The following is a 21865-nucleotide window of genomic DNA, read 5'->3' on the forward strand; positions in this document are numbered from 1 at the left end:
TGTGTGTGTGTGTGTGTGTGTGTGTGTGCGTGTGTGCGTGCGTGCGTGCGTGCGTGCGTGCGTGCGTGTGTTCTTAAACTGTAATGCCACATGATTTCCAGCATCATCTTATAAAATTGATCTACAGATGAATAAAACTACTGTTACAAAATTGTTGGGGCTTTTGTGGCAACTTGTTATGTATTGGCTGTTCATCAGCATAAGTGGCTGACATTTGTGACAGTACCTACGTGCATTGTTCATTAAACCCACGGAGACTCATTGATCAAAGTCTTGTAGAACAGCTGTAAATTGAGTTCTGGGTATTGTGCTAATGATATACATTACACAAATTTTCAAGTAATGTCACTTTTTCGACATTTATTATCTCTATAGATGTTAGGATGATGAGATTCAGTTTCACATCACGTTTTATGCAAATAGGTAGCTCCACCTCTCCACTCATCAGTATGTCAGTGAAAGAACAATCAAGTAAAATGCTAAGAAATACAGTTATCGCAGAACACAGTAGTTGTGTGCCATTGAAACAGTGCACTCCTACAAGTTATTGAGGAAATCAAAGAAGTTTATAAATATCTAGAGAGTAATAACTGTAATGCTATTTCAAAATACTATTAATCCACAAATATAGTCACCAAAAGAAATTCATAATCATACACTTCACTGAAGTTGACATATTTAGTCACACAGATGCATTGAGTGAACAACACTGGTGGCCGACTTCTTTACAGTGTTTCGAGCGCAGACTTTCATGACTATGTTACCTCACTGTTGCTTGACATAGATGTTGCTCATTTATTAACTTGCCTAGGACTGACAGTTTTGGGGTGGGGGTTGTCTTACAAAGACTGGTGTAAAAAAATGTTATTTATGAAACTGCATAATATTTTGAAAAAGAGCTAGATTAGATTTTACTAATTAGGTTGAGCTATATATTATGATAGGTTAAAGTTAGAGATAGTGGGAATCAGTGAAGTTCGGTTGCAGGAGGAACAAGACTTTTGGTCAGGTGAATACAGGGTTATAAATATAAAATCAAATACGGGTAATGCAGGAGTAGGTTTAATAATGAATAAAAAAGTAGGAGTGCGGGTAAGCTACTACAAACAGCATAGTGAATGCATTATTGTGGCCAAGATAGACACGAAGCCCACACCTACTACCGTAGTACAAATTTATATGCCAACTAGCTCTGCACATGATGAAGAAATTGATGAAATGTAAGATGAGATAAAAGAAATTATCCAGGTGGTGAAGGGAGACAAAAATTCAATAGTCATGGGTGACTGGAATTCGACAGTAGGACAAGGAAGAGAAGGAAACGTAGTAGGTGAATATGGATTGGGGGTAAGAAATGAGAGAGGAAGCTGCCTGGTAGAATTCTGCACGGAGCATAACTTAATCATAGCTAACACATGATTCAAGAATCGTGAAAGAACGTTGTAAACATGGAAGAGCCCTGGAGAGGTTGTACAGAGTTTCAGGGTGAGCATAAGGGAACAATTAGCAGAAATGGGGGAAAGAAATACAGTAGAAGAGTGGGTAGCTATGAGGAATGAAATAGTGAAGGCAGCACAGGATCAAGTAGGTAAAAAAGATTAAGGAAAAGCAAACCTATGTTTCTAGCATTTGTAGACTTAGAGAAAGCTTTTGACAATGTTGACTGGAATACTCTCTTTCAAATTCTGAAGGTGGCAGGGGTAAACTACAGGGAGCGAAAGGCTATTTACAATTTGTACAGAAAGCAGGTGGCAGTTATAAGAGTCGAGGGATGTGAAAGAGAAGCAATGGTTGAGAAGGGAGTGAGACAGGGTTGTAGCCTCACCCCGATGCTATTCAATCTGTATATTGAGCAGGCACTAAAGGAAACAAAAGAAAAGTTCGGAGTAGGTATTAAAATCCATGGAGAAGAAAAAAAAAAATCTTAGAGGTTCGCCGATGACATTGTAATTGTGACAGAGACAGCAAAGGACTTGGAAGAGCAGTTGAATGGAATGTACTGTGTCTCGAAAGTAGAGTATAAAATGAACATCAACAAAAGCAAAACAAGGATAATGGAATGTAGTTGAATTAAGATGGGTGATGCTGAGCGAATTAGATTAGGAAATGAGACACTTAAAGTCGTAAAGGAGTTTTGTTATTTGGGGGGCAAAATAACTGATGATGGTCGAAGTAGAGAGGATATAAAATGTAGACTGGCAATAGCAAGGAAAGCGTTTCTGAAGAAGAGAAACTTTTTAACACCGAGTATTGATTTAAGTCTCAGGAAGTCGTTTCTCAAAGTATTTGTATGGAGTGTAGCCATGTATGGAAGTGAAACATGGACGATAAATAGTTTAGACAAGAAGAGAATAGAAGAATTCAAAATGTGGTGCTACGGAAGAATGCTGAAGATTATATGCGTAGATCATATAACTAATGAGGAGGTATTGAATAGAATTAGGGAGAAGTTTGTGGCACAACTTGACTAGAAGAAGGGATCGGTTGGTAGAACATATTCTGAGGCATCAAGGGATCACCAGTTTAGTATTGGAGGGCAGCATAGAGGGTAAAAATCTTAGAGGGATACCAAGAGATGAATACACTAAACAGATTCAGAAGGATGCTCCCTGCCGCTGTTGGATAAGCAGCTGCCAGCAGCGAGTCATATACTCTTAGCTCACTTATTTGTTACATAGTTTAATTCTTAATTTCTTTGTGTGTTTTTGGGTACTTGCATTGTTTAATTCATAAATTTCGGGCGTGTTATAGTATTTGAGAGTTGTAGCATTGTGTTTTAGTACCTGAATAGTGTAAAAACTATATCTTAAATAACATAGTTTTTAATGAAACTAGGGGGACTGTAGGACTCAACATATCTATAAAAATTGTTTGCATAATACATTGCATTGATGCCAAGTGTGTTTAATTTTTGACAAATTTAAGCTTAGACCATGTGTGTACTACGTATAGCTAGTATGAATATTTAAAATTGAGTGAGAAAAAGGAAAAATTAATTATTGACAGGAGTGCAGTCATATCAGATGGAGTAGTCCAAACTTGCTACTTTATACATCATCAAAGATTCACCCTCAACTGCTGGTGGTAGACTGGAGTTTAGCCTGCGGCTTGAGATTATATGTAGCTATTGTGTCAAAGTCTGAGGGATTTTCCCTGATAATTACATATGCATTTCTTCCCTTACTCCCTGAAATGATTGTTTGCTTCAGCATGGGTGTCCAGGATTCATCCACCTCCTTCTTGTTCGAATTATTGCCGTGTTTGTGGATTTATTTGTTCCCTGAACAAGCAGCTGTGGTAGCTCTTGTCCAAAGCAAGAACTGCTGTTTCAGTGACTTTTATTACGTGTTCTGTCTCGCACAGCACTTACAATACCGTTTACGTTCAGTGATCATAGTGTTGATGTATTGCCCCATCATTCCAGCATAGACCTTCCCACATGAGCATGGCGTGTGGTATATTACTAACATTGTGAATGAAACCCTATTGTCCTTTGCCAACCTAAGACAATATGTCTTGATCTGCTTGTAAATAGTCTTTATTCTGTGGTTACGCAATATATGGTTGATTCTCTCCATTACCCTTTGGAAATATGGCGGAAGTATCGAAACTGCAGTTGTTGCACTGTATGACTTTGCTGAGTGTTAGGTTTTATGATATTACTATGCAATTGTTGTTGAGATGATGACTTGATAGTTTGTGCACGTATTGGTCAGTGTGTAACAGTTCTCACTTTTCCTTATCACCAGCACATCTAAAAATGATAGCTGTTAATCCTTTTCTACCTAGGCAGTATATTTTATGTTGTCACGGAGACTGTTCAGATGTCTTATGAAGTTGACAAGCTGTTCCTCACATGACATTGATGTATGGGCATCAGACCTTAGGTTTACAAAATGCCCATGGTGCATCATTTTTATGGTAAGTGACACATCACAAGAACAACTTTCAAGTATGGGCTTTCTATCATACATCCCCAGAGTGATGGATAGAATCATCTGTACGTTGTGCAAACACAGTGTAAAGGCTGTTTACAAACTGACCAAGAAGATCAAAGGGTGTCTCAGATTGGGAAACGACCAAAGAGACCCACTCACAATGTTGGTAATATACTGCATACAATGAACATGTGGAAGAGTCTGATTCAAATGACTGGGTGATCCATCAACAATTGTGTGTGACATAGCATGTGCTGTATGAGGGGGACCACATAATAAAATTTGTTGACATGTAGGATCTCGCTGTGGAGAAGAGCTATGACATCCAAGGGCATAAAATTTGGCAAACACGATAATAGTTTCAACAAGAAGGATGAAAGCCCCAAATTAAACAGATCCTGGATTCCCGTGCTACAGTAACTGACTGTTGCAGGTAGCAAGGGAAAAAGCACAATGGTAATGACCAGGGAAAAACCCTTAGACATTCATGTGACATGTACTATAATCTGTGGCTGTGGTGTCAACTTCAGTGCACCACCAGCCATGGATGATGAACTTTAGGCAATGCCAGCCACTTTGCTGCTGAGTCATCAGGGAGATGGTTAAACAGATATCAGATAAACATTCAAAGACAGAAGCCAACAGGCAGTAAGCCAAAATTACACTGCCGGGAATAGACATTGTCAATTTTGATCCAATGATGGCATGTGCCACCTGGGGGATAGTAGATGTACTGATAATGGTTTCAATGTCATCAGCCAAAAGATAGCTTAGTGGCATAGATACCAGAGCATCATCTGTACTACCCTTCAATAGGGAATGTTCACTGCCAGAAGGCTCAGTGTGTTGTAAATGTGTGAAGCAAGCAGGCAACCATGCCACAAAGCACACTTGTGCTTCATACAACCAAGTGAGTGAGTTTGAAAGGGGTCAAATTGTGGCCCTCCAAGTGACAGGATTGTCCTTTTGGAGAATTGCCACACATGTTGGATGAGCTGCATAAGGTGCTCAATGATGCTGGTGTTAGTGGTCGTGTCAACACTCTCACACCCATACACAAGGTTGTGGACATACACAGCACAGACCCCATTAGGATTGTCATATTGTAAGGGCAGCAGCGGCAGATCGTAGACCTACCACAGCACATATAACAGGGCTTGTGAGTCCAGGTGTGTCAACATGAACTATTGTGAACTGGTTATTATCAGTGGGGCTATGGCCAAGCACACCTGCAGCCCATCTTCCACTTGTGCCACAGCGTTGACATACACTATTCAACTGACTACACTATTCAACTGGTGGTGTCAGAGATCAATTGGAAGATGGAATAGTGCACAATGGTCTCCACTGATGAAAGCAGATTATGTCTGCATGCAAACAATGGTCACTTGCGCATGCAGTGCAGGCCTGTAGAGTGCTGTCTCATACAGTTCATTCATTCAAGACACACTGGCCCCACCCCAGGCCTTATATCTGGCACGTGATAAGCCATAACTCTTGTTCACATTTGGTGTTTCCTGAGGGGACATAACCAGGATTCGGTGCATGCAAAATGTTGTTAGATCCTTCCTTTTCTGTTCGTGCAACAAAAAGGTGATGCGTTTTCCAACAGTATAGTGCTCGCCCACGCACTGCCCATGAAACTCCATCTGCTTTGCAAGATGTGCAGCAATTTCCTTGGCCAGTACAATCTCCGGAATTATTTCCAAAAGAGCACAGGTGGGATACGATGTGACGAGAAGTGACTAATGTGAAGCATCAACCAGCAGTTATTGCAGAACTACATGAATAATTCAAGCAGGCACGGAATAATGTGCCCCAGGGCAGTATTCACCCTCTACACGATCGACTAGATGTCAGACTCGGCATTTACATTGCTGCCCATGGAGGCTACACCATGTACTAATATGGGTGTTTCAGCATGGGTCGATACCTAGTACCTCAGAACTGCTTGTGCTATTGATCTGTAAATGTAATCATTTCATGTACTCCATATTCACTGTCACAAGAATAAATCTTGAGTGAATTGGAGCCCTCTAAAAGGTGTACAATTTTTAAATTTTTTTTTTCTCACATTGTGTTTACTACTACTATTACTACTACTACTACCACTACCACTACCACCACCACCACCACCACCACCACCATTATTGCTATTACTACTACTAATAAGTCAGTGGAAAATTGGATTATAGTTAATATCTCATTAACAAAGCACTGTAAGTTCCTTGTTATTGCTCTGTGGTCTTGATGCACACAGATGTGCCCATGTCTTTCTTGTAAATAAGTGAGTCTGTTAGACATCCTGGTGTTGTCTCTCTTTGAACACATTCTCTTTGTGACATTTCATTACTTAACCCTAGACCTTTGAATATGAAGCCTGGCACTGAACCACCAAGCCACACCAAAAATACATAACGCTCAGGAAAATCAATGCTAATGTCAAAAGTAACAGCAAATAAGTGTGATGCCAAGATGTTGATGCAAACAGGCAACAGAGGAGGAAAATGCTACCACTTTCTGAAGTGAAACAAGTGTGTTGCTGAAGGAATGCATTTTAGTAATTTCAGTAAACAGTAACTGACAAATAAACAGTTTTCTGGTGTTGTTTATAAAAAAGTTTAATTACAACCTTTTGTTAATAAACAAGCATAATTACACCCACCCCATTATTTCACACTTTTATTATAAGCTATGGCATGAGAAATCTAATATCCCTTACCATCAGTGAAAGTGTGTATCTAATGTGTATTAGAACTGAGATTCTCTCATTGTAGAAACACTCTAAAACCTCAAACCACATTTATACACATTTTGTAACATGTGGGGAACGTAACTCTTACAGCTACTTTGCATACCTCAGGTAAAGTCACATTTTCATCGAAATACACAAAATAAATGGAAGTGGCCACTGACATCATTGTGTGTGTCACACTGTTGTTCCTTCATGAATTTGTTAATTGAAAACAGCAATTAGTTAATTCATAACAAATTATGTTTTAATGTACAATAGCTGTTTATCCTGAAAAGAAATTAAAAGAGAGAATTTACTTCACAAACCTTTTTTAAGATCTTATCTCAAGACATATGATAGTATAACAGACCTTGGTAACAGGACTGTATGCATAAGCATATTGATCATTATTGTAGTGCAAAAAAAAAGAGGTGATGGTTTTTTAAGCATTTGTCTCACAGGGCCATTGATAATGCAAGAAATCTCGCTTACTTATAATTATTTGCACAGTTCAGAAAATATGCTGTTAGTGGGAAGGATCCAGATAGCACAGGCTGTGAAGCAGACATTAAAATAAGGAATTTTGTGTTGGGCAGGTGTTCTCAGCGATAAGGTGATCAAGTTATTTCTTGGCTTTGGTTTATCAGTGGCCATTCATGCAGACAGACAACATGTTGGTTGTCACGACCACATGGAATGCAGCAGAGTGGTTGCAGCATAGCCTGTAGATCATACGACTGGTTTCACAGGTAGCCCTGCCTTTGATGGGATAGGTGATGTTTGTGACCGGACTGGAATAGGTGGCAGTGAGGGCATGTATGAGACAGGTCTTATTAGTCTGCTACAGGGATATGAACCTTGAGGCTATGGATTGGGAGCCGTGGTTGCGTAGGGATGAGGATATGGGGTCAGTGGGCAGTGGAATACCACGGTGGGCAGGGTGGGAAGGATAGTGGGTAGGAAATTTATTTCAGGGCACGAGGAGAAGATAGTCAAAACCCTGGCAGAAAACATAATTCCCACCAGTACCAGCTATTCTAAATTGCACAAGTGGGAACTCTCTCTGCAATATGTTGTAAATTCCCATAACACTCCTTATCGGTGTAGCCCCTTCCCTGTTTCCATTCCAGTGCTACGCAGCCCTCTATTCCACCAATGCACCCAGTCTTTTTACTTCTCTCCTTTCTGATCCCCCCCCCCCCTTTTCTCTTCACTGCCCGCCATTATCCTCTTGACTGCACCTAGCTGCCCTATTATCTCTCCACCTAATTCCTGCATGCTCCCACTAGCTGCACTTCACCATCCCCCACCCATACCCTGCTATCCCTCCCCCTCCCCATCCCAGCCTCCTCCTTATCACCACCTGGTTGCCTCTCCCATCATGCAAGGTTGCTCGCAGTCTGGCTTCAGCTGCCAGAGACTGTGGTTTTGTGTGTGTGTGTGTGTGTGTTTGTGTGTGTGTGTGTGTGTTTGTGTTTGTGTTTGTGTTTGTTTTGTCTCTTTACCACAAAGGTGTTCTTGGCAAAAGCTCACTTTTCAACAGTCTTTTAGTTGTCCCAATGTGCGCCTCAGCATCTCCACTATATAGTGAGTAACAACTATCATTTTCATAATATTGATAAATAATTTAATCTTTGATTTTATACTTGTATAAAATATTATGTTAAAGGTCATAGAAATTGCAAAGCTGACAATCATAACCATAAAAAATAACATAATCTTCACAAAGAACACCAATGTAGCAACATTGAGACCACATGTTTGTTAAATGTTTGTAGATTTTTGTGATTAATGTGATTTTTGTTAAACTGTGAATGGAAAAAGAAGCAAATACTCTAATTTATCTAAGATAATGAGAGAGAGAGAGAAGGAGGGCAAGGTATCTAGAAGTACCAAACTAGTCAGAGAAGTCTTGCAGTTTAAAATGAACTTTTCAGATTACAATTTTCATGGAAGCATGTTGATTGAGGTCGTTTTTTATCATAAAACTACATGAGCCATTTTATGGTTAATTTATTCTGACGAACACAAGCTCCATTTGAGTTTAAATACAAGAAAAACAATAGCTATCTGGTTAACTAATTTTTCTTTGTTCCCTAGGCATATGTTTGGTTTATATATGGCCCATTGTATATGTTTCATTATTTTTTTCTGATTTCAAACTATTTGTCTATGAGCAGTTACTAATAATATCTTACACCTTTATAGGTTTGCTGTGTTTGCCTTAGGCTCAAGTGCATATCCAAATTTCTGCGCATTTGGGAAGTATGTTGATAACTTACTTGGTGAACTTGGAGGAGAACGTCTGCTGAAATTGTCCCATGGAGACGAGCTTTGTGGCCAAGAACAGGCATTCAGAAAATGGGCATCAGATGTATTCAGTGTAAGTAGATACTATTAATTTCTAATTCATTGTACTGAATGTACATCCTTTTAGACAATCATTTATTTCTTGTATATCTGAGACAAATGTATTTATGTCACAGCTTGCCTGTGAGACATTCTGTCTTGATGATGATGAAACATTCCTGGAAGCCACACAAGCTTTGAGGGCACCAACTTTATCATCTGCTACAGTGAGATTTGTTGAATCAAAACAAGCAGATTTAGCAAAAGGTCAGGAATGAAATGTGAATATTAATGTTAACTGTTTGCTTTTAAATATGATCGCTGATAAAGTAAGAATAGAGAAGGAAATATGCCACAAAACCACAAAATGATAGTTTTGCATTGTTCTTTTTTATTACAGCACTCTCAAAATGTCACAACAAGAAAGTATCTGGATGTACTCTTGTAAGGAAAATTAATCTTCATGGAAACGATGCCAGGTAAGATCACATGAGAAACAGACATAAAGCTCATTTATATTTATTGCCTTCGAGGCCATGCTAAAAATAGAAATAGTTCTTGGAGATTGCTGGATTGTACAACCTTAACACTAAATACAAATGTAATTTTCGTGTCAGTTTTCCTCCTTATTTATAGTTAGACTGAGAACCTTTAGTCTAGTGCTAAACAAGAAACACAGAAACCCTATAGAAACAGAATGTATTAAAAATCTTACTTTATTAGCTGCTTCTTCAACAAATCACCTGACCATCTCATTTCATAGATTCAAGATTGCAGCTGTCAGCATGACGAACAGTAATACTAAGGTTAACTGCCATCCATTCATGCTGTACTTTCCTTATACTTACGTTTTGTTAAGTGTAACATATGCCACCATTTAACTAAAAATTTTTACTTCAGTAGTAGCACAAAATGAACAGTCAACAACTACACAACAGATTTTTTTTTTTTAAATGTCGTGCTATGCTTCCTTGCCTAAATGTTATTTCATTTAATCTGGATGTAATTGACGGCTTTGAAGTATAGTATTTAAAGTGAACTGTTCTTTTCTTCTAGAAATAAGTCATTAACTAGTATAAATTTTCTGATGTGTTGTTATGTCTCGTCGTCATATGTTTCAGTTGCACAGTACATTACAGCCTCTTATGATTACGTCGTCCGTGAATAGAGTCAAAACATTTGGATTTTGAGAAGGTTAAATCATTGGACCATGACATAATAACCCAGAACAGATTCATAAATTTGACAAAAGTTTGTATTTTACAAATCAGTCATGTAAATGGTCTGCATATAGCCATTTATTCACTGAAAAAGTGCATTGCAAACTAGGTGACACAATCCACATTATAGAAAGATGATACCAGGATTAACATGACATACATATAGCTGGTTAATAAGTTCTGCAAGATCAGTTTCATAATTTAAATTCTGAGTATTTACGAATTATGTGACATTTTTATGTAAACCAGGCACCTGAGTTTAATTCCACCTGTATTTCAGCAAATCCAACTATATTGTGTCTGCTAGTTTTCATAGGCAACTCAAATCTCCCATATGAAATCTTTTATCTCATACATGGCTACTTTAATAAACACCAATGACATATGCATAATATTGTTAATAAATTCTAGTGCTGTATGTACTCTATCTAGGAGAGAATTTATGGCTGAATTATTTACCATAATTTATGTAATTAATTTGTGTTTATGTCATTTATGGAAAAATTAATGGGAAGAATTACTCTCATTATTCTAGTGGAATCATTGCTGAATCTTTCACCAAACACAAATCTGGACATCAGTGTAGCAAATTAGTGGCTGTTTCATCTCTATAATTTTAGTAGACACAGTGTAATGTAAAAAGTATATCATAGCTGTGTAATACGATCAGCAATGTTTCAGATTTCGATGTAGAATGGGATAGGAATGATGATGGGAATAGGATCACATTGGAGGAAGTGGATAAAATGGTCAATAGATTGCAGTGCAATAAAGCAGCTGGGGTGGATGAAATTAAGTCGGAACTCATCAAATACAGTGGAACGTCAGGTCTTAAATGGCTACACAGGATAATTGAAATGGCCTGGAAGTCGGGACAGGTTCCATCACACTGGACAAAAGCAGTAATCACACCAATCTTTAAACATGGAAACAGAAAAGATTGTAACAACTACAGAGGTATCTCTTTAATCAGCGTTGTGGGTGAAATCTTCTCAGGTATTGTTGAAAGGAAAGTGCGAGTATTAGTCGAGGACCAATTAGATGAAAATCAGTGTGGGTTTAGGCCTCTTAGAGGTTGTCAGGACCAGATCTTTAGTTTACGGCAAATAATGGAGAAGTGTTATGAGTGGAACAGGGAACTGTATCTATGCTTTATTGATCTAGAAAAGGCATATGACCGGGTTCCTAGGAGGAAGTTATTGTCTGTTCTATGAGATTATGGAATAGGAGGCAAACTTTTGCAAGCAATTAAAGGTCCTTACATGGATAGTCAGGCAGCAGTTAGAGTTGACGGTAAATTGAGTTCATGGTTCAGAGTAGTTTCAGGGGTAAGACAAGGCTGCAACCTCTCTCCACTGTTGTTCATATTATTTATGGATCATATGTTGAAAACAATAGACTGGCTGGTTGAGATCAAGATATGTGAACACAAAATAAGCAGTCTTGCATATGCGGATGACTTAGTTGTGATGGCAGATTCGATTGAAAGTTTTCAAAGTAATATTTCAGAGCTAGATCAGAAGTGTAAGGACTATGGTATGAAGATTTGCATCTCCAAAACGAAAGTAATGTCAGTGGGAAAGAAATATAAACGGATTGAGTGCCAAATAGGAGGAGCAAAGTTAGAACAGGTGGACAGTTTCAAGTAGTTACGATGCATATTCTCACAGGATGGCAACATAGTGAAAGAACTGGAAGCGAGGTGTAGCAAAGCTAATGCAGTGAGCGCTCAGCTACGATCTACTCTCTTCTGCAAGAAGGAAGTCAATACCAAGACTAAGTAATCTGTGCACTGTTCAATCTTTTGACCAACTTTGTTCTATGGGAGCGAAAGGTGGGTGGATTCGGGTTACCTTATCAACAAGGTTGAGGTTACGGATATGAAAGTAGCTAGGATGATTGCAGGTACTAGCAGGTGGGAACAATGGCAGGAGGGTGTCCACAATGAGAAAATCAAAGAAAAACTGGGAATGAACTCTATAGATATAGCAGTCAGGATGAACAGGCTTAGATGGTGGAGTCATGTTACACGCATGGGAGAAGCAAGGTTACCCAAGAGACTCATGGGTTCAGCAGTAGAGGGTAGGAGGAGTCGGGGAAGACCAAGGAGAAGGTACCTGGATTCGGTTAAGAATGATTTTGAAGTAATAGGTTTAACATCAGAAGAGGCACCAATGTTAGCACTGAATAGGGGATCATGGAGGAATTTTATAAGGGGGCTATGCTCCAGACTGAACGCTGAAAGGCATAATCAGTCTTAAATGATGATGATGATGATGATGATGATGATGATAGCTGTGTATTAGACTAAAGCTAATGGTAAAATATTTGTGACATGTTTCATTACAACAACTCAGAAACTTTTATTCTTGATTGCAGCCGTGCAACAATGCTTCTCCAGTTAGGATGTGAGCTAGCTTACCAACCAGGAGATCATGTTGGGGTTTTCCCTTGCAATAGGCGTGAACTTGTTGATGGTATTTTAGCACGCCTTCAGTCTAGTTTTGACCCCGACCAGCCAATTGAACTACAAATGTTGAAGGAGACACATACTTCAAATGGTAAGATTGTCAGTAAACTTCAGTATCTGACATGTATTAACCTTTGTATATCTAGAATTTTTACCGTCCGTTCTTCCCGCATATATTTATTGTGGTACCATATAGTACTGTGTGTCTGTTAGAAACAAACATACATACAAAGTGCAGAAGAAACATTAGAAGAATATTTTTGGTGACTAAGATAAGAGCGTCAAAGCAGTGCATTGCAAGCAGATATTATTATTATTATTATTATTATTATTATTATTATTATTATTATTCATATTTACTTCCCAAAGTAATTTCAATGAATGTTTTCAAACATTAAGAAGTGGATGAAAGTGGCAAGAAATGTCACTGTTTCATGAAGAGGTGTGGAGTCAACTTTGTGCAGATGGCACTTCTAATTTTATCTAGATTATTCATAGATTCTATTGTTACAGTGCAATTCATTATGGTCTTCATCCTGAATACTGGTTTGATGCAGCTGTCTATACTACTCTATACTGTGCAGGCATCCTCATCTCGGAATAACTACTGCATCCTACATCCTTCTGAATCTAAATACTGTTGCCTCTCTTGGTCTCCTTCTGTGATTTTTAGACCCCACACTTCCCTTCAGTACTAAATTGAAGATACCCTTGACGTATTACAATGAGTCCTATCAACCGATTCCTTCTTCTAGTCAGGTTGTGCCACAAATTTCTTTTCTCCTCCGTTCTCTTCAGTAACCCGTTTAACCATCAAATCTTCAGCATTTTCCTGAAGAACAACATTTAAAAAGCTTCTATTTCTTGTCATCTAAGCTGTTTACTATCCATGTTTCACTTTGATACATGGCTACACTACATACAAATACTTTCAGAAAATACTTCCTGACACTTAAAATCTATATTTGATGTTAACAAATTTCCCTTCTTGAGAAACACTCTTCTTGCCATTGACAGTCTACATTTGACATCCTACTTCATCCATCATCACTTGTTGTGCTGCCCAAATAACAAAACTCACCTACTACTTTAAATCTCATTTGCCAATCTAATTCCATCTGTGTAACCTGATTTAACTCAAAAACATTCCAGTATCCTTACTTTGCTTTTGTTGGCGCTCATCTTATATTCTCCTTCGAAGACACAGTCCATTCTGTTCAACTGCTCTTCCAAGTCCTTTTCTGTCTCTGAAAGAATTACAATGTCATCAGCAAACCTACTCCAAATTTTTATTTGGTTTCCTTCACAGCTTGCTCAGTTTACGGATTGAATAACTCTTTCTCACTCCCTTCTCAACCTTTCATCCCTTTCAAGCCCCTCGGCACTTATAACTGCCATGTGGTTCTGTACAAGTAGTAAATATCCCTGTCCTTCTTGTATTTTACCTCTCCTTCCTTCAGCATTTCAAGCAGAACACTTTACTCAACATTGTCAAAAGCTTGTTGTAAGTCTACAAATGTTATAAATGTAGGTTTGCCTTTTGATAACCTATCTTCTAGGAAAAGTTGTAGAGTCATTATTGTGTCACGTATTCCTACATTACTCTGGAACCCAAACTGATCTTTTCTGAGGTGGGTCTCTACCATTTTTTCCATTTTTCTGTAAAGAAATCATGTTAGCGTTTTGCAGCCATGACTTATCAAATTGATAGTTCAACAATACACAGCTGTCGGCACCTATTTTCTTTGAAATTGGAATTATTATATTCTTATTGAAGTCTCAGAGTATTTTATCTGTCTCATACACCTTACACGCCAGATTGAAGAGTTTTGTATTTCAGTGCTCCGTCAAATTCTTCTCGCAGTATAATATCGCCCATCTCATCTCCCTCTGTGTCATCTTCCATTTCTGTAATATTGCCTTCAGTACATCTCCCTTGTATAGACCCTCTGTATACTGCTCCCACCATTCAGATTTCCCTTCTTTGCTTAGGACTTGTTTTCTGTCTAAGTTCTCGATGTTTGCTGTAATAAACTGAATTCCTTTAGCAGATTTTCTTCATACATTGTTAATTATCCCAGTCATCTCATGCCCACCTTATACTTCAATTTTGCACAAATGAAAAATATATAAGGCGCTTCAGGAGGAATAACAAATATTTTAGGAGGTGGTATTATAGACAAATGTGAATAAAACAGTCATATAACGTGTATCCACTTTTTATTGGTTACAGAAATGCATGTGGTTACAGAGGTAAGTTTTCATTTCAAACGTTAACACTAAAGGTGTTGCAGGTCTCTGTATCAATTGCCATTTTTGCTTTTAGGTTCAGGTTGTGAAGTTGTGCTTCATTTTATGTAACTAAATTTCTCAACTCTGGTTGTAATTTTTTGGCCAATTTTACTGTATCATTTAAGCTTGCCACAACACTTTTACAATTGCTGACACCATTATGGTACTTGTATACAGCTTTTGTAATGGAAATGCTGCTGCTGCTTGTAGAGAGAACAAAAGACCATGTTGTAACTGCAGAGTCCCAGATTAAAGTATGTTTACTCAGTTCGCACTAAACTGTGTGAGTCTGGTGCAGAGCCCAACAGTCATATTTCATCAGAACATGCAAATGAATAGTGTGTGTTTGGAGTGACACACATTATTCAGTTGCTAGAACACAGTCATTCACAAACACACACACAGAACTTCTACACATATCGGTGTCTACACATATCGGTGTTCGACGCACAAGTACCATATGTGGTGGATATCAAATATGCACACCCTCAGTCCTTATTATGTACGGTGGCCTCAACATCTTTAAGAAAGAGGTGATGGTAGACAATTAAATATTTTTTTTATTGGCTAATTGCAAATTTCCAAGTGATCCCATAAATGCTGTTTACTGATGCCACTTTCACTCTTGACTGTGTCAGTGACACACATAATTCACATTGATGGTCCAGTGAGGTGGTTTGGTGTGATAGCCTTCAGTATATTGGGCCTGTTTTGTTACCGCATCATCCTACAGAGCCCCATTATTGAAACAAGCTTCCAGCGTTATTGTTTGAGGCTTCTTTGGCTACATGTATGGCTATCCTAGTCATCACATCACATGACACATCATTGAAGCATAACATTTACAGTAAGATGGATTGGCAGAAATGATCACATTTCTTGACCACCAAGGTCTATAGACATTGTCTCATTAGATTCTTGGCATCGTTTAAAGGTGAAGACCACAAAGAGAAGTAAACACAAGAGACAAATTGATAACTAAGATTATGAATAATGCTGCTCTCATAAGAGAACCCCTAGATCATCTCAGGATTGCTACATGTGATGTTGTCAAGAGAATTGGAGAGTGCATTGAAGTAGGAGGTGCAGTTTATGAAAATCATTTTTGAACTTAATAATTTGTAACGCTATTTTGTCAAAAGTCGACATGTTGAGAAACGTGGCTGTTGTACTATAAGGTTTATAATTTATAAAAAAAAACAGCTACCAGCCACATGTATGGTTTAAAAAGGTTTATTTTCTTCAGACCATGACCAGTTTCGGATTTTTCTTTAAAAGAATTCTTAGTTGGACCTAGTTTTGTTTTTGTTATTCGTTTGCTGCAGTGCTGTGTAGTTCTGCCTGACAAAATATTCGTGAGTTTTTGTTTTCAGACGCAAGCTTAATACACTTTTCAATATGCACTATGTGAGTGCTATTCCAGTCAATGGACGTCACTTTCAACCTCATCATCTTAATTACACACGAAGCACATACGAATAACGTTTACAAAACATGGCCCAGATTCATATTACAAACGAGAACTAACGAGAATTAATATTTTGTCTTTGCTTAAGACCTCCTGTGAACATTTGGTTGGGTTACATTTTAAACAGCTGCATCTCAGTAACCAATCAAAATGTGATCTCAGTAACTAATAACATTGTACTGTATCTACACTCTTGATTGACAATAATTACATACACAAAAATTATGTTGGTTCATAATGGCATGCTGAATCATGACAAAGTTAGAGAAACGTTAATACACAATCAATGATCCAAGTACAGAATCCTATCGCTGACAACTGAATGCACACTGGCACGGAACTGGTCTGTCTTGATAATGTTTACATACAACAGAGAAGATACGAGTAGACAATGTCTCCCAACATGTTTGTATTTGCCAGCCATGGTGCTGGCTCTGGGCAGTAGTGGTGCACTTATTTTCCCAGCCACCACTGATGCCAGATACAAACACTGCACTGGTGGACTGCATGGGCATGCATCTGGAGACATCCTGTGTATACTGTATAAATTTTAAATAGTGTAGATATTTTGCAAGTAATTATTGTTGGAATCTGATTTACACCTCCACTTTAATAGCCACCAAACTTCCAGATTTACTATGATGAACAATTCCTCTTTAAACGTGCTAAATGTATTGCCAAGACTTTACACCTAATCCACAAGTATGTCTTCCATGTGACATATAATATGTAGTCCTTATCCACAGTGAAACATATCCACTTTTCCTTTCCACCATTAGGCTTCTATTATGCATCATCTAGCCCTTTCTGATATCCTTCCTACCAATCCACATCTTTCAGCTATTCATTAGACAAATTATACAATATTCCATCTTTAGGTTACTCCTGTCATTGTTTTCCTTACTATGTATATGTAAACCTTTTGTGACAACTTTCTCTTTTTTTCAGGTGTTCTCAAAAACTGGGAACCTCATGAACGCCTCCCACCGTGTTCCCTGAGGACACTTTTCACACGATTTTTGGATATCACTACACCACCAACACCAGATTTGTTGCAGCATTTTGCTTCCATAGCCAGTGATCCAGAGGACAAGAGACGTTTGAACCTTCTTGCCACTGTAAGACATTTAAAAATAAATTAGTACAGACACTAATTTGTTACTGCTTAACATCAGCCATTTAGAAGAACATCAGGCCTAGGAAGCTGTCAATTTATTCTGTTATTTAAAGTTTTGCTGTCACATACGTAACTGATGACACAAAGTATAATTATCTATCTTAAAAAAGTGTGATATGGGTTATTGGGCAATTTCTTCCTCTTGAGATTCTAAAAAAACCTTGCTTACTTGCAAAACCCAATACGAACATGCATGAAATTATTTCAGTGTGATCATATTGGCTCAGCCATTCACAGCAGTAGCTGTTACATTCACTAGTGTTTCTTTTGAAATAATTCTAGAAAACAGAAGGCAGCATGATTCAAGCGACAGGTGGTGAGATATCTGTAAATTATTTTCGTATGCAATGAGTCCTCTTTTTGAGTGATAGATGGCTTGAGATAATTGCAGCCTAACCTATATTTAGGAATGGTCTTTTTAACATAAAGTTGTTGCCTGACTATGCTCTGCCTTGGTCTACAAAGTGTTAATACACTGAAACTGCAGAGTGAGTGTACAAGGCAATTAAGGAGCTCAAAATAATTATAAAAGATGTTGCTATGTGAGGGTAAGAACATAGTCAATCTCTTCTCATGCCAACATGTATGCAACAAATATTATTTAAATCTGTAATGCAGAGCAATTGGCTTACTGCAAATGGTGTTCTTATTATACTGTGTTTGTGTAACTATTAGGACTAATTTATAATTTGTGAGCTACTAAACTTTTTCTTTTACCATTTCCCTGTATTATTTTCATTATGTACAAAAGTTCTGGGCGAATCCAAATACTTTAGCACACACACACACACACATACACACATTTGCTTGTGCATGTGCATTGTTTCCAGGCAGCCTTATATTGGGCTGCTGCAGAATTTCACATGACTGGGCTGCATTATCAGTCGCTTCCCTCCCCAAGGCATGTGTACAGGACATGGGCAGTGTAAACACATATCAGTAAGTCTGTATCTTCCATTTAATTACTGAATAGAATGATGACCGTGCAAAAGTTTAGACCATTGTTTACAGTGAATTAGCAACATTCCGTCTGATTTGGTACATTAATTGGTATGTGACTATGACGGAAATCAACAAACAGTGACAAGTGAAAAGGAGAATATCAGAGATAAAAACAAAGAGGAAAAACTGGCTAGGAAAAAAATATTGATACCAGAAGTGAAAAACCAAAAAAGAAATGAAATGGAAAAGTTTAAATTGAGAATAAAAGGAAGAAAGTGCAATAAGCTGTGAAAATATGATAAGCCTTAAGTGGAACTCACACAGTACTCTTCACTTTTAGCAACATTTTTATTGTTGATAATATTCAGGAAGAAATTTTTAAAAAGTTATGACAGCAGAGATATACAATTTTATAGAGTTGAAGGTCAGAGTAGGACTTGAATATATTGTGGCAAACTGAATCTGTATTTTTCTGAATTCAACTTAAAAATTTAATACCGGCATCTAGGTGTGTGTGTGTGTGTGTGTGTGTGTGTGTGTGTGTGTGTGTGTGTGTGTGTGTGTGTGTGTTTATTCGTTTTTACCTGTCATAGTCTCAATATAACTTTTATATCTGCCATCTATTTCTTGTACACAGCATGTTAATGTGTATACCTTGGGTCTTGAACCAAGCTATAGCACACAAGCACAATGAGATAGTAAAGTGAAACAGAACTACAACAACATCAGATCCCTGTAAATGCTTAATTTTTTGGGTCACGTAATTGTATAATTTCACAGATTTTCTGCTTTAGAAGAGAAAAAGAAAAGTTCAAGCCTTGGTGAACATCATTCTGGAAACTTCCACAGATATATTTATGCTTTATTTGAAAAATGAATTTGTTCATTACAGGAACCAGCAGCTTATGAAGACTGGAGGCATTGGAGGTTTCCTCACCTTTTGGAGGTCTTAGAAGAGTTTCCATCAGTGCGGCCTTCTGCTGCTTTGTTAGTAGCACAGTTGACACCGCTGCAGCCACGGTTCTATAGTATATCGTCGTCGCCTAGTGTGTATCAGAAACAAATACACATCACAGTTGCTGTTGTTGTCTACAGAACCCAAGGTATGTCATATATATTGTACCTTGTCATTTACCATTGTTGTGTGTATGATAATATTGTTTTATTTCTAAATTGTATTTCAATTAAGAGAGAGATGAGCCACCTCTAGTGTGCTACATTGGAAATACAGGAAAGAAAAATGTCTGTAGGTATGATAGATGTCTTAAGGACACAGAGTACTTTTTGGCTTCATATTATGTGAAAATCAGTGCCATTTTCTTTCAAGCACTATTTCTTATGTATATTCTTCACAGTTTTGTAATTTATCACAGCTATTGCATGATACTTTCTAAACAATTTGTAAGTATTTTGAACAATTTAGGATGCATTGATGTTTATAAAAAACTAATGTAGGATGCACTGATATTTATAAAAACTAATAATAAAAAAGATATCCTAAAGTGTTCTGTCAAACTCGCGTACGATGTAATCCAATAATACAAATATGAAGGAGACCGAATAATAACCATATATGCATGACATGATGGCTGAGTTACGAGACCTGTTTAATTCTGCACATTAAGTATGTTAACGAGAAAATACATTTTTTAATTTTTTAAATATTTCTCATAACTGAAAATTTTATTTATCTGTAATTCAGTTGCAACTGCTTTTAATTTTGGATCTGCAAGATAGCCATAGACAGTGACAAATTACGAAGAAAATTTGTGCAATACTTTATAAACTTAAGCAGACACGCATACTGAGATTTTGAAAACTACAACTTGCGGGAAATTGTGAATAAAGGTTTGAGTCATATTAAAATGTGTCTCAGAATGTGTATGTAGCCTACATCGTGCTGTAGTTTTCATCTTCAAGCTTCCTGTTGGCATTCCAGTTAGCACTTCTTGCATCTTATGTGAATGTACATTAATTTTATTTACATCCACATAATTCAATAAAAATAATTATTACAGTCCTTTTTGTTCTATGAGGTTACTAGAAAAATAAATACATTTAACGTAAATGAATAACTAATTACTTTAAAAAAATTATATCTGCCTAGCAGTAAAATCCTGCACTTAGATCATCATAATGTGTAAAATACAGAGGGTATTGTTATACAATTGCAGAATCAATTATTTAAGCTTCTTCTTTGAAAACATAAGTGGTGAAATGTAAAAAATCTGACTGTGTAGATTGCCTGGAATTAACTGAACAACCAAGTGTTAGGAGGGGTTTGGCACCCACTACCATCAGCATTATTGTTAACATAAAAATTGGAATTAGCAGAAGGGGAGCCATGTGTGACTTTCATCCCTGGGGAACTGATACACAGGATCCTCTCAACAGTGTGGACTGCTTTGTTTGTTACCCCTGAATTTTATTTTAGCATACCTCTTCATGTGTGGCATTGCTAATATTTACTGCACACTAATAAATGTATACACCTGCAGAAATCTGTAGCACTTTGACTGCAAACTTTCAGTAGGATGTAAACAGAACACTTCACCAAACCCAAAATAAGAAGGAGCAGAGATGATAATTTACTGATACTGGAAATCAGCAGTGTTAGTAACATATATGAGGTATGCCTATTTCAAAAGAAGACCTCTGCTGTGGGAGCATTGTGTATAATCCCAGTGGTGTGAATGTTTTTACTAAGAAATGGTGTGGTGGTATTCCCAGTTGGCTTCATAACTATTTCCTCAATTCTGGAGAGTAGTTTCCACAGTTTGTTGAGTGACAAATTCCTCTCAATCAGGACAAAGAGTGGTTCCCCAGTTTAATCACACGCATAAGGGAAAGCATACTTCACAAATTTATCGCAAGATGAAAGAGTTGTATGGAAGCAGTGTCTCGCATGGTTCACTATATTCTGTTGGCATCACCATTATGAGGTGGGATGTGAGGCCAAGAAAACCTATGAGTCCCTTAACAAATTTTGATAGGAGCTCTGATATCTTCCCTTAGGACTCACATATAATCAGCCTCTTAAAACAATCTGTTAAAGGTCAGAGGTTCACCTTTGGCAAGGAAGGGCAGGACATGGTGGAAAACTCTATCCATCAGCAACTCCGAAATTTCTACATTGAAGTCAACCACTCTATTCCTCCATTGCTGGGATCAGTGTAACAATACCAGTGGCAGTTTTGTATGGTTGTAGTGTTCCACATGAACTGTAGTTGTAATGTTGTTATTAAAATATCTTTACATAAACTGTAATCTCCTTT

The 21865-nt window shown here is 37.6% G+C and overlaps 1 protein-coding gene across 2 annotated transcripts in view; it reads left to right on the forward strand.

Moving 5' to 3' along the window:
* Positions 1-21865, forward strand: part of LOC126339265 (nitric oxide synthase, salivary gland) — a 1479392-nt gene that overhangs the window by 1422821 nt on the left and 34706 nt on the right. For both annotated transcript variants that reach the window (XM_050001617.1, XM_050001616.1), the window contains exons 15-20: positions 8881-9055; positions 9159-9288; positions 9422-9500; positions 12621-12802; positions 17420-17589; positions 19483-19693. In XM_050001617.1, coding sequence (XP_049857574.1) covers positions 8881-9055; positions 9159-9288; positions 9422-9500; positions 12621-12802; positions 17420-17589; positions 19483-19693 — 947 coding nt within the window. The remainder of the gene's footprint in view (positions 1-8880; positions 9056-9158; positions 9289-9421; positions 9501-12620; positions 12803-17419; positions 17590-19482; positions 19694-21865) is intronic.

The sequence above is a fragment of the Schistocerca gregaria genome, chromosome 1 (genome assembly GCF_023897955.1).
Source record: "Schistocerca gregaria isolate iqSchGreg1 chromosome 1, iqSchGreg1.2, whole genome shotgun sequence".
NCBI lineage: Eukaryota > Metazoa > Arthropoda > Insecta > Orthoptera > Acrididae > Schistocerca > Schistocerca gregaria.